General features: G+C 32.2%; 1 protein-coding gene across 4 annotated transcripts in view; it reads right to left on the reverse strand.

Annotated features, from left to right (window-relative positions):
• Positions 1 to 679: 679 nt before the first annotated feature.
• Positions 680 to 19,850, reverse strand: part of LOC134683436 (uncharacterized) — a 28,649-nt gene continuing 9,478 nt past the window's right edge. For all 4 annotated transcript variants that reach the window (XM_063542720.1, XM_063542721.1, XM_063542723.1 and 1 more), the window contains 7 exons: positions 19,674 to 19,815; positions 16,727 to 17,961; positions 15,009 to 15,105; positions 8,599 to 8,687; positions 7,251 to 7,455; positions 5,983 to 6,186; positions 680 to 5,417 (listed from right to left, as the gene is read on the reverse strand). In XM_063542720.1, coding sequence (XP_063398790.1) covers positions 5,386 to 5,417; positions 5,983 to 6,186; positions 7,251 to 7,455; positions 8,599 to 8,687; positions 15,009 to 15,105; positions 16,727 to 17,961; positions 19,674 to 19,815 — 2,004 coding nt within the window. In that variant the 3' untranslated portion in view covers positions 680 to 5,385. The remainder of the gene's footprint in view (positions 5,418 to 5,982; positions 6,187 to 7,250; positions 7,456 to 8,598; positions 8,688 to 15,008; positions 15,106 to 16,726; positions 17,962 to 19,673; positions 19,816 to 19,850) is intronic.

The raw sequence follows: 19,850 nt of genomic DNA on the forward strand, positions 1-19,850 counted from the left end.
GGGAGTTATCTCTTGGCAATCATACCACATCTTTGTGTTAGGAGTTGTCTCTTGGAAATCATTACACATCTTCTTGTTGGGAGTTGTCTCTTGGCAATCATACCACATCTTCTTTTTTACAATATTTATAACAATATTATATACCACTCAAATCTGAAACTTGAAATAAAACAGACATCAACCAATTTTAGTAACAATTATACTCTGATCAATTTCAGTCAATTTTAACAATATAAATAAACTATCAAAATGATTCACTAACAACAATATACAATATAAAATATCATTCAAAATTTTCCATTTTAAAAAAATCACATTTTTTCAACACTATTTTAAAAATATATAAGAGCTTTGGTGGATTTACTTAATTCTCATTTAAATATTGTGGATTATATTATTATTCATTGAATATCAATTTTAATGGATTTCCTTGGGAAAGATGAACAACGAATTTAAGGGTTCAGCGTGTACATGCAAACTTTGGCAAACCACAAAAATCAAAAATTTCCACAATCCACAAAAATTGATACCCATGAAAATAAAAGAATCCACATTATGCATGGTGGGAGAAAGGACACAAAATACCCTGCCCATTATGGAATGACTTTGCCATTTCTACTCTTACATAATAAGAATTGTACAAACAAAACCTCATGTCATTATTATGAGGGGGGATAGGGTCAATCCCGAAATCCGGAGCTTAAAAACACCCGATCCCCGAGTCCCAATAAAGGTCCTGTCCCCCCTCTCTCATTTACATATCAAAATGTTTGAGCATTTAAACAATTCAACATATTTACTGCAAATCTAGAAATGATTGTGTTTTAGCCCATTCTTGTCTACTTCACATTGATTTAATTTCATGATTGTCAACTATATTTGATGTATGAGAGTAACATATCAAACATAAGAACATATCAATTCAGTGAATAATAAGCATGATAAATAATTTAGAAGATTTAAAAAAATTCAGAAAAAGTGTATTTCCTAAACCGCTTTGGTTTTACTTATAGACGAAAGCCAATAGGATAAATTAAGGCACTTTAAATTGACTCCAGTGAAAGCAAGATAATAGATTCATCAAGTTTGAGAAAACACATAAAAAATAATGCTTTCAGTTAGTAACTTGTGCCAATTTTGCTTCACAGAAGGAGCTGTACACATGTTCCTGTGGAGGTAGTTAAAATTTATTTGATTGATTGATTGATTGATTGTTTATTGCTCAATGCCCAGTGGCAAATATTTCATGCATGTTCAGGACGACGAATTGATTTAAAAAATACCTATATGGTTTGAATATTGGGTCTTTAAAAACTAAATGAGTATAAAACTCATAGGGCCGTACCATATGAGTATACCCATATGGTCATGGTCCAATTAATGAGTATAAAACTCATAGGGCCGTACCATATGAGTATACCCATATGGTCATGGTCCAAATAATGAGTATAAAACTAATAGGGCCGTACTATATGAGTATACCCATATGGTCATGGTCCAATTAATGAGTATAAAACTCATAGGGCCGTACCATATGAGTATACCCATATGGTCATGGTCCAAATAATGAGTATAAAACTCATAGGGCCGTACCATATGAGTATACCCATATGGTCATGGTCCAATTAATGAGTATAAAACTCATAGGGCCGTACCATATGAGTATACCCATATGGTCATGGTCCAATTAATGAGTATAAAACTCATAGGGCCGTACCATATGAGTATACCCATATGGTCATGGTCCAAATAATGAGTATAAAACTCATTGGGCTGTACCATATGAGTATACCCATATGGTCATGGTCCAAATAATAGTAAGGTCAGAAACATATCCATAGGATATAATGTTGTTTCATGTTCAGTGAAGCACAACATCTACGACAAATACTTGTTTGGCATGTCTTACAGACAAAAAGTTCACACCTCAATGATTGATTGATTGTTGGTTGCTTTACGCCGCATGAGCACAAAAAGGCTATATCGCATCGCGGCAAGCACACCTGAATGAAACAACAATGATACACGACATATGAACTGACGAAGAGAATCACAAACCTAACAGAAACAAAATACCCCCTTCTAATAAAGCTAGGCAGGGTGTAAAATATTGTATCAATAATTATAAATTTTATAGAATAATAAACAAGAATGTGTCCCAAGTACACGGATGACCCATCTACACTATCATTTTCTATGTTTAGTGGACCGTGAAAATGGGATAAAACTCTAATTTGGCATTAACATTAGAGAGATCATATCATAGGGAACATATTTACTAAGTTTCAAGTTGATTAGACTTTAACTTCATCAAAAACTTAAACCTGAAGTGGGACGAATGGACGCACAGACCAGAAAACATAATGCCCATAAATGGGGCATAAAAACACAAAATACTTTATAAAAAATACCAAGGCACAAACATTATTGATTGTCATTAATAAAACATGATTTAAAACATTATAGCCTGGGTTATCTACCTTTGAAATACTTAAACAATAATACATAATAATATAAACATTGCACTATCAGCATAAAAAAATATTATATATTAGGGACGACATCAAGAGTTCGATGTAGGATATAAAAACTTAAATCAAATAGTTTGGGGGTGGTGGGGTGGGTGGGTGGGGTTAAAATTCTGCAAGTTTTGTATATCTATAATCGATTTTTACATATATCTCTATTGGTAAATCAATTTTTCCCAAATTAAGTTAAGAGGGGTGCAGAATTTTTCCCAAATTAAGTTTTTTATTCTACATTGAACTTTTGATGTCGTCCCTTAAATTGAAGTATCAATTTTTCTCTTCAATGAAATTAAGACACTTTGAACAATATAAAAATATAGTGGAAATATTTATCAAACAAGAAGTAAAAATACTACATCTCTAATAGAAATACAATAAATAATGTTGACACAGAATAGAAAAATAGGAAAAATTTACGAAATAATGAACCACAAAAATAAAGAATAGAGAAAAGTACAATTTCAAGTGAAATTTACAGATGAATTCAAATTTGAAACCTTAAAAAAAAAAGCATTCTTGAAATTAATACAAGTGTAAATCCAGAATCCTGACGTATTGTAAAAGGTTCTTCCAACCCTCTATTAATGATGCATGACATAATTTATATTTTTAAAACAAGTTTTTGGGTTATGAAATAAGACAATATGAGACACACTGTATAATTGCTATAAACAATCTAAAATTGCCACTTATATAAAATATAAGTATTTCATTGATAATACATACCGATAATAAAAAAATAAATAAATCATAAATTAATAAAGTAACTGACTGTACATAGTTCCTGATAAAATATAACAAAATTTCAACAAACATTTATCATTAACAAAAATACTATTTAAACCTAAAATATTAAATCAAAAATTGTGAAATCACATATTTGCACTGGAATGTACATTTGATTAAGGCAGTTAAAGCTGTTTATTTGGCAACACACATTTAACCATATAACCTTGCCACTTGAGCAAAACATTGATGGTAAGAGTTGTCTAACTTAGGACCAATATGTTTTAAGGTTGCTAACTAGCATCCAAACATACTGTCCACACTAATCTGTGTCCACATTTGTTTAAGGTAGTAAAACATTGATTTTGTTCACATACATGCAGAAACATTATTGTTAGATTATTAAAGTTGTTTATTTGTTGAATGTCTATATATTACTATTTGATTTTTCTTAAAATAAGTCATATATGAGGTTTGAATTGTTTGCAATTTTATCTTGGCAGGTCATTTTTATAGATGACTACATTATATGAGATTAGGCCAATTGTTAAAGGCTAAATGATGATATATCTATTGTGGATAGTCGTCTTGGTATATGTATAAAGGCAGTTATTCCTAACGAAAACTTTAGGTATTAAATCAAATTGAGAATAGAAATGGGGGATGTGTCAAAGAGACAACAACCTGACCGTAGAAAAAACAACATCAGAAACCTTTTTACAAAATTTACCTTTAATAACGAACAACAATATGTTTTCATTTTATACAAACTACACATATGCCGATACAGTATTTTAATATAAAATCTGAAACACCTTTTGTTTCTTAAATAAAAAAAACTTAACCAGTTTTTAGAAAAGAAAAATTTTTACTTATTAAATTGCTCCTTTCTGTTATAACATTCACGACAAGTGAACCACTTCCGAAAAAGCTTCCAAGAAACTCACTCTGAAAAACCCAATAATCTGATTTAAAATTACAAACAAAATACAAATGATCTCCCTTGTAGGAAAGTTAACTGGTTTAAATAATACAGAGCAACCAGTAGAAGTAATACAATAAACAGTGAGTTAATTTTTAAAAGTTTCCAGGTTTATAAACCAGTTTGATTACAAGTATTTTAGGAGATAAAATAGACCTTTAATAATTTTGAAACTCATCTTAACAAAGTAATATCTCTTAACTAAACAGGGATTGAAAACACTAAGCATTTAGCCTTGACTCTTGATTGAGTATTACTGTAATAAAGTAGTTCTACTTATTAAAAAGGAAAAAAAACTCCAAATTGTAGTTTTGGGGTAAAATTCAGTGGCAGATCCAGAAATTTTCATAAGTGGGGGCCCACTGGCTGCCTAAGAGGGGGCCTGATCTCGTCATGCTTCAGTTATTCCCTATATAAGCAACCAAATGTTTTTATCAAAAGGGGAGGGCCAGCCAACCCCCCCCCCCCTAAATCCTCCTCTGAAATTAATGATTCTAGATATCAGTTTTTGAAAGAGACTATAGACTACATGTGCAAAGTTTTCTCTCAAAAGTTTTCATCATCTTTTTGAGAAAACAACTGATTTCAAAACAAAATGAGGCACATCTAGCCACATATTTCACTTTTAATGATCTGGTTTATTGAGTTTGTAAAATTAGTTAATGCCATGGAAACCAATGCAGCCATATAGGTCCTGAGTTCTCTAACATCTGCTAATCATTAATAAATATTTAAACAATACTGTTAGCAAAATAATATTGTAAGACACAAGTCATTTTTATACTTTTGAGCAATAAGTTATGGAAAAAGATTTTGATTGTCGATATGTATTTATATGTTGATAACTTTCTTCATTGAATTATCTCCCTTTTTGCAAAAAAGTTATCACAAAACTCACTAAAAAACAAGGCACCATAGAGGTTAAACAAGAACCAAATGTGTGTTTAGGGTTTACTACCTATAAAATAGGTAAGTTACTAAGGTCAGAAATTCTGTATTTTTAGCAGCTGCTATTACATCATACTGTCATAGTAGATAAAACAATACCATTTATAAAGGAACTTAAAAGTCTTCGTTGTTTTTTGTCAAAATCTTTGGTAAAAATTCTGTAGCGCTGATCCATCTTATATCTCATCTTGTTCTTATACATCATGTTGGGGTCACTTCAATTTCAGTTACAACTAAAACAGAAACAATTTACAAAAAACTAACACATAGCTGAGAGGATAAAAGAGCAGTGTTATCACAAGAAAAAATAGTCAACTGAGGCTTGGCCAAGATAACGCTTCGCTAGATTATCTTTACAGTGACCTATAGTTGTTAGTGTCTGTGTCATTTTGGTCTTTTGTGGATAGTTATCTCATTGGCAATCATACCACATCTTCTTTTTTATATTTAATCAGGATTTTTCAAAGGCGAATATTTAAAAGCCAATGTTTGAGAACTGAGACAGTTGAAGGGATATGATCAAAAGAACCTACATAAACCTTTAAACTGTATATTTGTTTATTTCCATATAGGATCACTAAAAGAAATTTCTGAATTGACAGAAAACTGAACATCAACTTCTGCAACAATTCTCCTTTTCAGAATCAAAAGGACCATGCCTATTATTTTGTTTGTACAGCAAAATGAAAATAGCGTACTTCATTGGTTGAATTTCTATCAAATATCAAGTTTCAAACCAATCACAAGGTTTTGGTGTACACTTGAGGAAATATTACCCAGAATGCACTAGATTCTTACCTTCTACGGGTGGACTATCCAAGCTAAAGTTAAAGATGGCCTCCTGTTGAAGCTGGGTAATTGTTTTTAATACAGACATGTACTGGAACAGAGACAATGCCATTCTGCTACTGTGGGGCCTCTTGTTGAACATACTGGCAAAAATATCCAGAAAGTGAGAGTTCAGGAGTTCTACTTTGTCTTTTTCTTCCAAATTCTCAACATCTATAAATAAACAATAAAAAAACGTAACTTGTATTCCTTCTTATCTTTCATACTTTTCATGTTATATACAAGTGACCTGATGAAAACAAGAAGTATAGATGTTTGCACTTATTTCAGGTGTTAATACCAAAAACTCATATTATTTTTGGGAATTAGTGTTAAATAGAAGCAAATTATCTCCCTTATTTCAAGCAAAAGTGCTTAGAAACCATATGTATTTGGACTTCATGTAAAATAACATTTCATATTAAAACCCTATGCTTCTTACTTTAATTGAAATATGTTCATATTCTTGATTATTTCAATAACAAATACCTCAATCTATTTTATTTTTAATCAGTTCAAAATCAAAACTATCTCCTAATAATGGAACTTACTTTTTTACAGAAGAACCTATTATTTTTCACCAAATTTTCTTTAATATAAATATAAATTTGGGAAAATGACGAAAGACCTTCAATTGTAATCATGTGAACAATTAGAAAATATTTCTAATATTCCTTTCAGAATGAAAACTTATAGGAAATATAAATCATACAGAATACGCCATAAACATGCTATTAAGGGAGATAACTCATGATATGCAATGCATTTCTTTTACTTTCAAGTCAATTTGTTTTCCATTTGACCTGAGTTCTGGCCAGGTGAAATAGACACAAAAAAACCTGTCGAATTTCCATAAGGAGGTATCATTTTTTTTAATATTAGAGACTTTAGTGGCAAAGTTGTCTTTGTACTTCACTTATAGAAATCATTGATGGACTTTTTTTTTCATTTACAAGCTTTTGAAAAAAGATTGCTAGTATTTAAACGCCACATTTTTTTGTCACTTTCAAGTTTGTATTTGTGGAGGAAAGTGGAGTGCCCGGGAGAATCCATTGACCTTTTATAGGGAAACTGATTATCTGAGTCAATTAATATAGGAGTTGAGTGCATCTTAATGAGTGGGATTTGCGCTCAGTGTGGCCTGGCTTGTGATTACAGGAGTAGAACTACTAAGACCACTTGGCAACTGAGGCCCCGCAAACTTTTAAGAATTTAACAGCCTCAGTATTGACACTAACCTGGATTAGTCAGTCTTATAGCACTCAATAAACCAATCTCAGTATCAGACAAGTTGTACTGACTAAACTTCCTGCCAAAATCTAACATCAGCGTTGTCAACTCTTCACCAAGTATCATCTTCATCGTAGCCTTGGAATAAAACACCTTTGTGTTGTTTAACAGCACATAAGATTCATTCTCACACAAAAACTCTGAATTTATCATCTGTAACAAAGAATACAATGTCATATATTTGCATTCATATTGATTTTAATACTGTGGATTCATTATTACTCACTGGTTGCAATTTTCCAAAAGAGGTGAACCACAAATTCAATGTTCAACGAATTACATATTTTCAGTAGGATCTATAAACAGTGATTGGCAAAACAACCAAAACAAAAATCCACCAAAATGCAAGTTTTCAGCAATCCACGAAAATTGGTACCCACGAAAATAAATGAATCCACAGTATATATTGGGACAGCCACAGTGACACAAATAAATGGGATTTGCATATCCAACAAGGGCCTGCAATTGTCACCACAGCCCTATAAAGCACCTGAAAACTCACCCAAAGCCATCCCATATAGCTCTACTTTACATAAATAAACTTAATAAACACCACATCTTCCTATATCTATTAATAAAGTATACTGTAAATTCAGAAATTAATGCCAGTTTTTTATTATTGCGAAAAATGCGACAGAGTTGTAAACGCAATAATTTAAACTCGCATTTTGAAATATTTTATATGAATTTAATAGGATTTTGTTTCATTTGAGATTTGATTTGAGAATAGAAGCCAGCTGCACAAGTTTTCATTTCTTTTATTTCTTAATTAACAGAAGATATGAGACCAAAATAATACCAATGCAAATACAAGGTAAAAATTAGAGTCAGCCTTTTCCAGCAACTTTTTAAAAATAGAATATGTCGAAATGAAACTCCATAACCTTTATAATAAATATTTTAGCTTATTTTGTTCCTTAAATAATGCTCTTCTGAAAATTAAGAAATAACAAGAATGTGTCCCAAGTACATGGATGCCCTACTTACACTATAATTTTCTATATTCAGTGGACCGTGAAATTGTGGTAAAAACTCAAATTTAGCATTGAAATTAAAAAGATCATATCATAGGAAACATATGTACTAAGTTTCAAGTTGATTGGACTTCAACTTCATCAAAAACTACCTTGACAAAAGCCTTAACCTGAAGCGGGACGAATGGACGGACGAACAGACAAACGAACAGAGGGACCTACAGACCAGAAAACATAATGCTCCTCTACAAGGTGTAGGTGAGGCATACAAAAATAAAAACAGAAGCAGCTGGCTTCTATTCTAAGCAGATTGTCTAATTACCATCCAGATTTCCATATAGGCATTCATTGTTAGTTTTTCTTGGTCAGCCATGGTAAATTTAGAAAATCCTGGAGTCTTACTGGCAAAGCCTAAAAATATAAAGCATCAAGAAAATTGAGACAAATAAATGGCTGATTGACATCAGCATGTAACCAAAAACATTTATATACTAATTCAATGTCAAAACAAATACTAAAGATGAAGTAAATCAATTAGATCCTGGATCATTTCAAGGAAAAGATCAAACTTTATTTATAACATTTTCAGAATTATTTGTGGAATACCTATTTTTGTCAATTCTGTGGGTATATATCCAGGAATTAAAATATCTAGCTTGAATAGAGAGTTGTCTCACTGGCATGCATACTGCATCTTCTAAGATTTATGTACCTTTTCTTAAATATTCATTTACAGAGTTTAGTTAAGGGACGACATCAAAAGTTCAATGAAGGATAAAAAACTTAATTCACATAGTTTTTTCACTGACCCCCCTCCCCCATCTTAACTTAATTTGGGAAAAATTGATTGACCTATATGGATATATGTAAAAATCAATGTCGGAAAACCAAATCTTGCAGCAGTTCAACCCACCCCCACCCCCCAAACTATTTAAATTAGTTTTTTTTCTTACATTGAACTTTTGATGTCGTCCCTAAACCACAAATCATATATCCACAAAACATCAATTTTTTTTATGCAGGGAAATTGTTACAATGTACATAAAAATAAATATTAGTCCATAACAGCCAATATTCCCTCTGAGAAGTAACCAATTTCACTTCACCAATAAATGTCTATTCAGTGATGCTATTCCAAAGTTCACAAGAGTGCACACGCTGAAATGTCTTGCCTTCTTTACAAATCATTGATATTATGTTGATAGACTTAAGTATAAAGCTTTATTAAAAACTGTCACATAAACTTAACATCAACCAAAATAACTAAACAAAGACCAATGAACCATGAAAATGAGGTCAAGGTCAGATGCCAGGCCATGCCAGGCAGACATGTACAGCTAACAATGCTTCCATACAACAAATATAGTTGACCTATTACTTATAGTTTAAGAAAAATAGACCAAAACACAAAAACTTAACACTGAGCAATGAACCATGAAAATGATGTTGAGGTCAAAGAAAACCTGTGCGACTGACTTATAGATCATAAAATATTTCCATACACCAAATATAGTTGACCTATGGCATATAGTATTAGATAATAAAACTCAAAAACTTAACTTTGACCACTCAACCATGAAAATGAGGTCAAGGTCAGATGACATTTGCCCGCTAGTTATGTACACCTTACAATCATTCCATACAACAAATATAGAGGATCTATTGCATAACAATGAGAAAAACAAACCAAAACACAAAAACTTAACTATAACCACTGAACCATGAAAATGAGGTCAAGGTCAGATGACATCTGCCAGTTGGACATGTACATCTTACAGTCCTTCCATACACCAAATATACTAGCCCTATTGCTTATAGTATTTGAGATATAGACTTGACCACCAAACTTAACCTTGTTCACTGATCCATGAAATGAGGTCGAGGTCAAGTAAAAACTGTCTGAAGGACATGAGGACCTTGCAAGGTACGCACATACCAAATATAGTTATCCAATTACTTATAATAAGAAAGAATTTAACATTACAAAAAATCTTAATTTTTTTTTCAAGTAGTCACCAAACCATGAAAATGAGGTCAAGGACATTTGACATGTGACTGACGGAAAGTTCGTAACATGAGGCATCTATATACAAAGTATGAAGCATCCAGGTCTTCTACCTTCTAAAATATAAAGCTTTTAGGAAGTGAGCTAACGCCGCCGCTGCCGCCGCCGGGTCACTATCCCTATGTCGAGCTTTCTGCAACAAAAGTTGCAGGCTCGACAATAAAACCAGACTATTTAGTATTTTTACAGACAGTTAAATTAACTCATTGGCAATCACACTACATGTATATCTTCTTATTTCATACTGAATGACTAATAAAAATAAAAGTGCACCTTCCATTATACATGTTATAAGCCTTACCCATAACTTATTTATTGTAATATTTTACTCCTTCCATTTGCCTTACCCGTAACTTGTTCATTGTAATATTTTACTCCTTCCATTAGTCTTACCCATAACTTGTTCATTGTAATATTTTACTCCTTCCATTAGCCTTACCCATAACTTGTTCATTGTTATATTTTACTCCTTCCATAATCTTTACCCTAACTTTTGCATTGTAATATTTTACTCCTTCCATAAGTCTTACCCATAACTTGTTCATTGTAATATTTTACTCCTTCCATAAGTCTTACCCATAACTTGTTCATTGTAATATTTTACTCCTGCCATTAGCCTAACCTATAACTTGTTCATTGTAATATTTTACTCCTTCCATTAGCCTTACCCATAACTTGTTCATTGTAATATTTTACTCCTTCCATTAGCCTTACCCATAACTTGTTCATTGTAATATTTTACTCCTTCCATAATCTTTACCCTAACTTTTGCATTGTAATATTTTACTCCTTCCATAAGTCTTACCCATAACTTGTTCATTGTAATATTTTACTCCTGCCATTAGCCTAACCTATAACTTGTTCATTGTAATATTTTACTCCTTCCATTAGCCTTACCTATAACTTGTTCATTGTAATATTTTACTCCTTCCATTAGCCTTACCCATAACTTGTTCATTGTAATATTATACTCCTTCCATAAGTCTTACCCATAACTTGTTCATTGTAATATTTTACTCCTTCCATTAGCCTTACCCATAACTTGTTCATTGTAATATTTTACTCCTTCCATTTGCCTTACCCGTAACTTGTTCATTGTAATATTTTACTCCTTCCATTTGCCTTACCCATAACTTGTTCATTGTAATATTTTACTCCTTCCATTTGCCTTACCCCTAACTTGTTCATTGTAATAGTTTACTCCTTCCATTAGCCTTACCCATAACTTGTTCATTGTAATATTTTACTCCTTCCATAAGCCTTACCCATAACTTGTTCATTGTAATATTTTACTCCTTCCATTAGCCTTACCCATAACTTGTTCATTGTTATATTTTACTCCTTCCATTAGTCTTACCCATAACTTGTTCATTGTAATATTTTACTCCTTCCATTTGCCTTACCCATAACTTGTTCATTGTAATATTTTACTCCTTCCATAATCTTTACCCTAACTTTTGCATTGTAATATTTTACTCCTGCCATTAGCCTAACCTATAACTTGTTCATTGTAATATTTTACTCCTTCCATTAGCCTTACCCATAACTTGTTCATTGTAATATTTTACTCCTTCCATTAGCCTTACCCATAACTTGTTCATTGTAATATTTTACTCCTTCCATAAGCCTTACCCATAACTTGTTCATTGTAATATTTTACTCCTTCCATTAGCCTTACCCCTAACTTGTTCATTGTAATATTTTACTCCTTCCATTTGCCTTACCCCTAACTTGTTCATTGTAATATTTTACTCCTTCCATTAGCCTTACCCCTAACTTGTTCATTGTAATATTTTACTCCTTCCATTAGTCTTACCCATAACTTGTTCATTGTAATATTTTACTCCTTCCATTTGCCTTACCCGTAACTTGTTCATTGTAATATTTTACTCCTTCCATTTGCCTTACCCATAACTTGTTCATTGTAATATTTTACTCCTTCCATTTGCCTTACCCATAACTTGTTCATTGTAATATTTTACTCCTTCCATTAGCCTTACCCATAACTTGTTCATTGTAATATTTTACTCCTTCCATTTGCCTTACCCCTAACTTGTTCATTGTAATAGTTTACTCCTTCCATTAGCCTTACCCATAACTTGTTCATTGTAATATTTTACTCCTTCCATAAGCCTTACCCATAACTTGTTCATTGTAATATTTTATTCCTTCCATTAGCCTTACCCATAACTTGTTCATTGTTATATTTTACTCCTTCCATTAGTCTTACCCATAACTTGTTCATTGTAATATTTTACTCCTTCCATTTGCCTTACCCGTAACTTGTTCATTGTAATATTTTACTCCTTCCATTTGCCTTACCCATAACTTGTTCATTGTAATATTTTACTCCTTCCATTTGCCTTACCCATAACTTGTTCATTGTAATATTTTACTCCTTCCATTAGCCTTACCCATAACTTGTTCATTGTAATATTTTACTCCTTCCATTAGCCTTACCCCTAACTTGTTCATTGTAATATTTTACTCCTTCCATTTGCCTTACCCCTAACTTGTTCATTGTAATATTTTACTCCTTCCATTAGCCTTACCCCTAACTTGTTCATTGTAATATTTTACTCCTTCCATTAGCCTTACCCATAACTTGTTCATTGTAATATTTCACTCCTTCCATTAGCCTTACCCCTAACTTGTTCATTGTAATATTTTACTCCTTCCATTAGCCTTACCCCTAACTTGTTCATTGTAATATTTCACTCCTTCCATAAGCCTTACCCATAACTTGTTCATTGTAATATTTTACTCCTTCCATTAGTCTTACCCATAACTTGTTCATTGTAATATTTTACTCCTTCCATTAGCCTTACCCATAACTTGTTCATTGTAATATTTTACTCCTTCCATTAGCCTTACCCATAACTTGTTCATTGTAATATTTTACTCCTTCCATTAGCCTTACCCGTAACTTGTTCATTGTAATATTTTACTCCTTCCATTTGCCTTACCCATAACTTGTTCATTGTAATATTTTACTCCTTCCATTTGCCTTACCCCTAACTTGTTCATTGTAATAGTTTACTCCTTCCATTAGCCTTACCCATAACTTGTTCATTGTAATATTTTACTCCTTCCATAAGCCTTACCCATAACTTGTTCATTGTAATATTTTACTCCTTCCATTAGCCTTACCCATAACTTGTTCATTGTTATATTTTACTCCTTCCATTAGTCTTACCCATAACTTGTTCATTGTAATATTTTACTCCTTCCATTTGCCTTACCCGTAACTTGTTCATTGTAATATTTTACTCCTTCCATTTGCCTTACCCATAACTTGTTCATTGTAATATTTTACTCCTTCCATAATCTTTACCCTAACTTTTGCATTGTAATATTTTACTCCTGCCATTAGCCTAACCTATAACTTGTTCATTGTAATATTTTACTCCTTCCATTAGCCTTACCCATAACTTGTTCATTGTAATATTTTACTCCTTCCATTAGCCTTACCCATAACTTGTTCATTGTAATATTTTACTCCTTCCATAAGTCTTACCCATAACTTGTTCATTGTAATATTTTACTCCTTCCATTAGCCTTACCCATAACTTGTTCATTGTAATATTTTACTCCTTCCATTTGCCTTACCCGTAACTTGTTCATTGTAATATTTTACTCCTTCCATTTTCCTTACCCATAACTTGTTCATTGTAATATTTTACTCCTTCCATTTGCCTTACCCCTAACTTGTTCATTGTAATAGTTTACTCCTTCCATTAGCCTTACCCATAACTTGTTCATTGTAATATTTTACTCCTTCCATAAGCCTTACCCATAACTTGTTCATTGTAATATTTTACTCCTTCCATTAGCCTTACCCATAACTTGTTCATTGTAATATTTTACTCCTTCCATTTGCCTTACCCGTAACTTGTTCATTGTAATATTTTACTCCTTCCATTTGCCTTACCCATAACTTGTTCATTGTAATATTTTACTCCTGCCATTTGCCTTACCCATAACTTGTTCATTGTAATATTTTACTCCTTCCATTAGCCTTACCCATAACTTGTTCATTGTAATATTTTACTCCTTCCATTAGCCTTACCCCTAACTTGTTCATTGTAATATTTTACTCCTTCCATTTGCCTTACCCCTAACTTGTTCATTGTAATATTTTACTCCTTCCATTAGCCTTACCCCTAACTTGTTCATTGTAATATTTTACTCCTTCCATTAGCCTTACCCATAACTTGTTCATTGTAATATTTCACTCCTTCCATTAGCCTTACCCCTAACTTGTTCATTGTAATATTTTACTCCTTCCATTAGCCTTACCCCTAACTTGTTCATTGTAATATTTCACTCCTTCCATAAGCCTTACCCATAACTTGTTCATTGTAATATTTTACTCCTTCCATTAGTCTTACCCATAACTTGTTCATTGTAATATTTTACTCCTTCCATTAGCCTTACCCATAACTTGTTCATTGTAATATTTTACTCCTTCCATTAGCCTTACCCATAACTTGTTCATTGTAATATTTTACTCCTTCCATTAGCCTTACCCATAACTTGTTCATTGTAATATTTCACTCCTTCCATTAGCCTTACCTATAACTTGTTCATTGTAATATTTTACTCCTTCCATTAGCCTTACCCATAACTTGTTCATTGTAATATTTTACTCCTTCCATTAGCCTTACCCATAACTTGTTCATTGTAATATTTTACTCCTTCCATCAGTTGGTTCCAAATGAATTTCAATTCTTCCCTGTCTGTGTTTGTCATAGGAACTTTCCACTGAAAATAAAAACACTACTGTTTAACACACTGCAATATTGGCATAAAGGAAATGTTTCCAAATCCCCAAAATTCAGATGTGGTAAAAAAAACTTCTACAAGGTATATTTTGGACAAACCTAAAGGCAGATCTTGAAAAAAAAATTAAGAGCAGTTTATGAAATGTATCCTAGTCCAGAATTTTTATACTAACTGCAATGAAGACCAATTTGGGGTCTTGGGTTGTTTTCTGCTCTTTGTGGGTGGGATAGCCTTTTTGACTAATTCCCAGTTGCCTTTCTCAATTCATATGTCAAATCAAACAAGATCTATAGTATAGTGTATTTAAATTTCATCTGTGGCATATTTTTACCTTACCTGAAGTGTATTTTTACCTTTCTTATAGAGTATTTTTACCTTACCTGAAGTGTATTTTTACCTTTCTTATAGAGTATTTTTACCTTACCTGAAGTGTATTTTTACCTTTCTTATAGAGTATTTTTACCTTACCTGAAGTGTATTTTTAACTTTCTAATAGAGTATTTTTACCTTACCTGAAGTGTATTTTTACCTTTCTTATAGAGTATTTTTACCTTAATCATGTTAATTGTGATGTATTTTAATGTCATCTGTAGTATATTTCTATCTAGCCTGTAGAGTATTTTTATCTCATCTGTAGTGTATTTTTATCTCATCTGTAGTGTATTTTTATCTAGCCTGTAGTGTATTTTTATCTAGCCTGTAGTGTATTCTTATCTAGTCTGTAGTGTATTTTCATTTCATCTGTAGAGTATTCTTATCTTATCTGCAGATTATTTCTATCTAGCCTGTAGAGTATTTTTATCTCATATAGCCTATAGTGTATTTTTATCTCATCTAGCCTGTAGTGTATTTTTAGCTAGCAGGCTGTCTGTAGTGTATTTTTACCTTACCTGTAGCGTATTTTTATCTAGTCTTTGGTGTATTCTTATCTTATCTGTAGTGTATTTTTATTTCATCTGTAGTGTATTTTTATCTCATCTGTAGTGTATTTTTATCTAGCGAGCAGTGTATTTTTATCTAGCCTGTAGTGTATTTTTATCTAGTCTGTAGTGTATTCTTATCTAGTCTGTAGTGTATTTTAACCATAACTGTGTATTTTTATCTAGCCTGTGGTGTATTTTCATTTCAGCTGTAGAGTATTCTTATCTCATATAGCCTGTAGTGTATTTATATTTAGCCTGTAGTGTATTTTTATCTAGCAGGCTGTCTGTTGTGTATTCAGGTATTTTTACCTTACCTGTAGTGTATTTTTACCTTACCTGTAGTGTATTTTTACCTTACCTGTTGTGTATTTTTATCTAGCCTTTGGTGTATTCTTATCTTATCTGTAGAGAATTTTTAACTCATCTGTAATGTATTTTTATCTCATCTGCAGTGTATTTTTATCTAGTCTGTAGTGTATTTCTATCTAGTCTGTAGTGTATTTTTATTTAGCCTGCAGTGTATTCTTATCTAGCCTGTAATGTATCATTTATCTCTCATGCAGTTAGGTAGTGTTTTTTTTTATCTCAACTGCAGTGTTTTCACATGTAGATCTCACATGTAGTGAGGTTTATTTATTTCGTCCGTAGCATATTTTTAAGCCATTGTTTTAACATACCTCACCACTCTTATACTTTTTATAACACTCCTTGTTAAAGGCTTGATAATGAAACAGAAGATCGACTGGTGCTTTAAATCTTTCCAAGGTCACATCGATCAGCTCTTTAGATTCTTTCGCTACTTCCTCAGATTTTTCAACTTCAGTTCCGTTCATGTCAAAGTTTATTTGTTGAACATTTCCTATTTGCCTGCTCGCCAGATTTTCAGCATCAAACATATTATACGTAACAGCATTGTTAGTGTTGTCTTCATTGGGCGACGAAACTTCTGCCAATCTCAATGCATCTAGTTGTCCTTCGCCAATAGACGTTGAACTCTTACTGGACAGGCTGTTTGATCGTTCGTGAAGTATCTGGGTCACCTCAGGTTTTTCAAGAACCTGTCTAACGAGTTCTTCTATCACTATTGAGCTAAAATGCACCTTAGAAGTAGAAGGTATGTTAGGACCACATGTGGTCATTTGGACATCTGAATTAGGAGAAGAAAATGTGGATGGTCGTAGAACATCATGATTGTTTGAGAAAGACTGTCCATTTTGAGAATTTGATTCATGCATGTTTTTATCACAAGTTTCACTAACTGCACTAAAGGATGATGGAATTATATCATCAGTGGAATGGCGCTGCGATAATGGATTTATATCATCAGTGGAATGGCGCTGCGATAATGAATTTATACTACTAGTGGAATTGTGCTGTGATGATGGATTCTGTAGCGCTGGTATATGCCCTTTCTGCAATGTTTGCCATGACATCTCGGAAAATTCAGTCTTTTGAAAATCCATAGGTAAATTTTGACAATTTTCATTTGCTGAATTCCTTGGATTTCTCCAGTTCTCAAAATTCCTATCGTTTTGTGATTTTTCTTGAAATTCCTGACAATTTTGTAATCTCTCTTTGAAGTTCTGTTCAATTTCAGATCTTTCATGAAAGTCATGATGATTTAGCACTCTTGAATTTGTTTCTATCTCACCATTTTCTAAAGTATTCATGTGTTGAACATGCATATGATTTCCCTCTTCAAAGTTTCGTTCTAATGATTGAGGGATCACAGCACATACCTTTTGGGAGGTAAAAGAGTGTCTCTGTTCCATAGAACAAACGTTTTGAGAGAAAGAAGAACTATGTTCTTCACTTTGAAGAAAGTTATTAATCTGGTCAGGTGTTGTCTCATCTGCAGCTTCAGCCAAGGCTTTCTCCTTCTCTGTCTTTGGAATTCTGCCCATCTTTACGGCTGAAAAAAAAAATATTATACATGTTATAAATGAAAATGCTGAATTTACTATACTAAAATAGAATTCAATTTCTAGATGAATTATATTAAAAACTCACCACACTATTCTCTCTCAATCTCTTTCTCTTTCTATCTCTCTCTCTCTCTCCAGTGTTCAAACTGCCTTAATACTCTTTATCTTATATTTATATATTCAAAAAAAATTGCTTCCTAATAGACAGTTGTATTGATTAGATAATATCTTTAGATTTATATATAATATATTGCTTTTATATTTGTGTATATTATGTTGTAAATTGGAAGTTATAAATAATAAAAAAAAAAAAAAAAGGAGAAGTGAAGATGTCAAACACTGATTTTTTTTTTTTTAAATGAAAAAATATATATATATATATGTGTAAATTTCAATGATGTTACTTTTGGTCATCTAAATGTTTTTATTGTTTTGGTATACGTAATAACTGTGGATTCATTATAATTCATTTTTTGTTGGTTTAAATTTAGATGTTCAACAAATTAACACATTGTCTATACATGTAATATCAGTGTAGGACAGTACAAAATGTCAGTGAAAAACAAAATCATAAGACATTTTATAAACGTTATATTTTCTTATCACTTGTTTCTGTCCTTGGGGGTTCGTATGAAAAATATTTTGACAGCTTCTCAGTTGTATCCGTGTTTTGAGTTTTTTTCAGAATTCCCGTGTCCTTGTTTGGTTTAGTGCGTCAGACGAGATTTTACTGTCAATGACTGTCGTTATCTTTTATTAAACACAATTTGTTTAGCGACCACCATTGCCAGTAAAGCCTTATTTGACCCACTAAACAATCAATATCACACATGACATGTTTGTCATCCACCATGTTTAATATTCTACTGCACTTATTCTTCTTCTATATGTATATCCTTCCAATTATGGAACACCTCCTCAACTTGTACGTTTTAACGATGTGATCAGAGGATTTCCGAAAATTATTGTTCCGAGGTTGGGGTGTGTTATTTATATGAGTAATTACGATTTTGAGAATAATAATGCACTCGCCCAATGATTTATTTTTGGGTCAGTAACTATCTTTCTTTTTACAGTTTCTAATCGCCCAATCAAGGTTTTGGTCACATTTGGCGACCAGGCAACCGGCTGTGTTCTACACTGAATATGATTGTAATTGAAAATCTGTCATATTTTTTTTGGTCATTAATTCCATAGATCTAGAGCTTTCTAATTTAGTATTTCTTCTTCATTGGTCAAAGGAGTATATTCAGTAATTTCTTTCAACCAGTTTTTATCAGTCATTTATGGCGAAAATTTATTCAGTAATTCTGGTAATTTAAACTTTTCTCCAAAGACTTTTAACTTGCAAAAAAATTAGTCATAGTGGTTTTTTTTATCTTTAAAGTAACACATATCAATACTTTAAATCTAAATGTTATTGTTCTTTTTTAACTTGGTACAGGCATTTTCTTAAATTGAAAATGGTGGATTAAACCTAGTTTTATCATGTTTATAGCTAGCTCAACCACTCGCCAGTATGACAGTTGCAGAAAATTATATTATTATAAAATAACTTTATTTGAAAAGCACTTTACGCCCATATGGACCAATGGCTTATATTATACTACCAACAATGTGTGATTGACTAATTTATGTTAACTCCCCCCCCCCCCCGTCCCCCCCCATCCCCCCCCCATCTATCTTCACTCCTACTCACCATCAATAGACATTCCAAATTGAAGACACATATTAAACCTGCATGATTTACATCTATTCCGATTCTTTGGTGAAATATCACATTGTCCTCCGAAAAAACACTTATATTTATGTGCTTTTGGGATGCTTCTCTTGAAAAATCCCTAAAAAATCAAACATAAACAAGATCTACTGCACA

This window comes from Mytilus trossulus, chromosome 9 (genome assembly GCF_036588685.1).
Source record: "Mytilus trossulus isolate FHL-02 chromosome 9, PNRI_Mtr1.1.1.hap1, whole genome shotgun sequence".
Lineage (NCBI taxonomy): Eukaryota > Metazoa > Mollusca > Bivalvia > Mytilida > Mytilidae > Mytilus > Mytilus trossulus.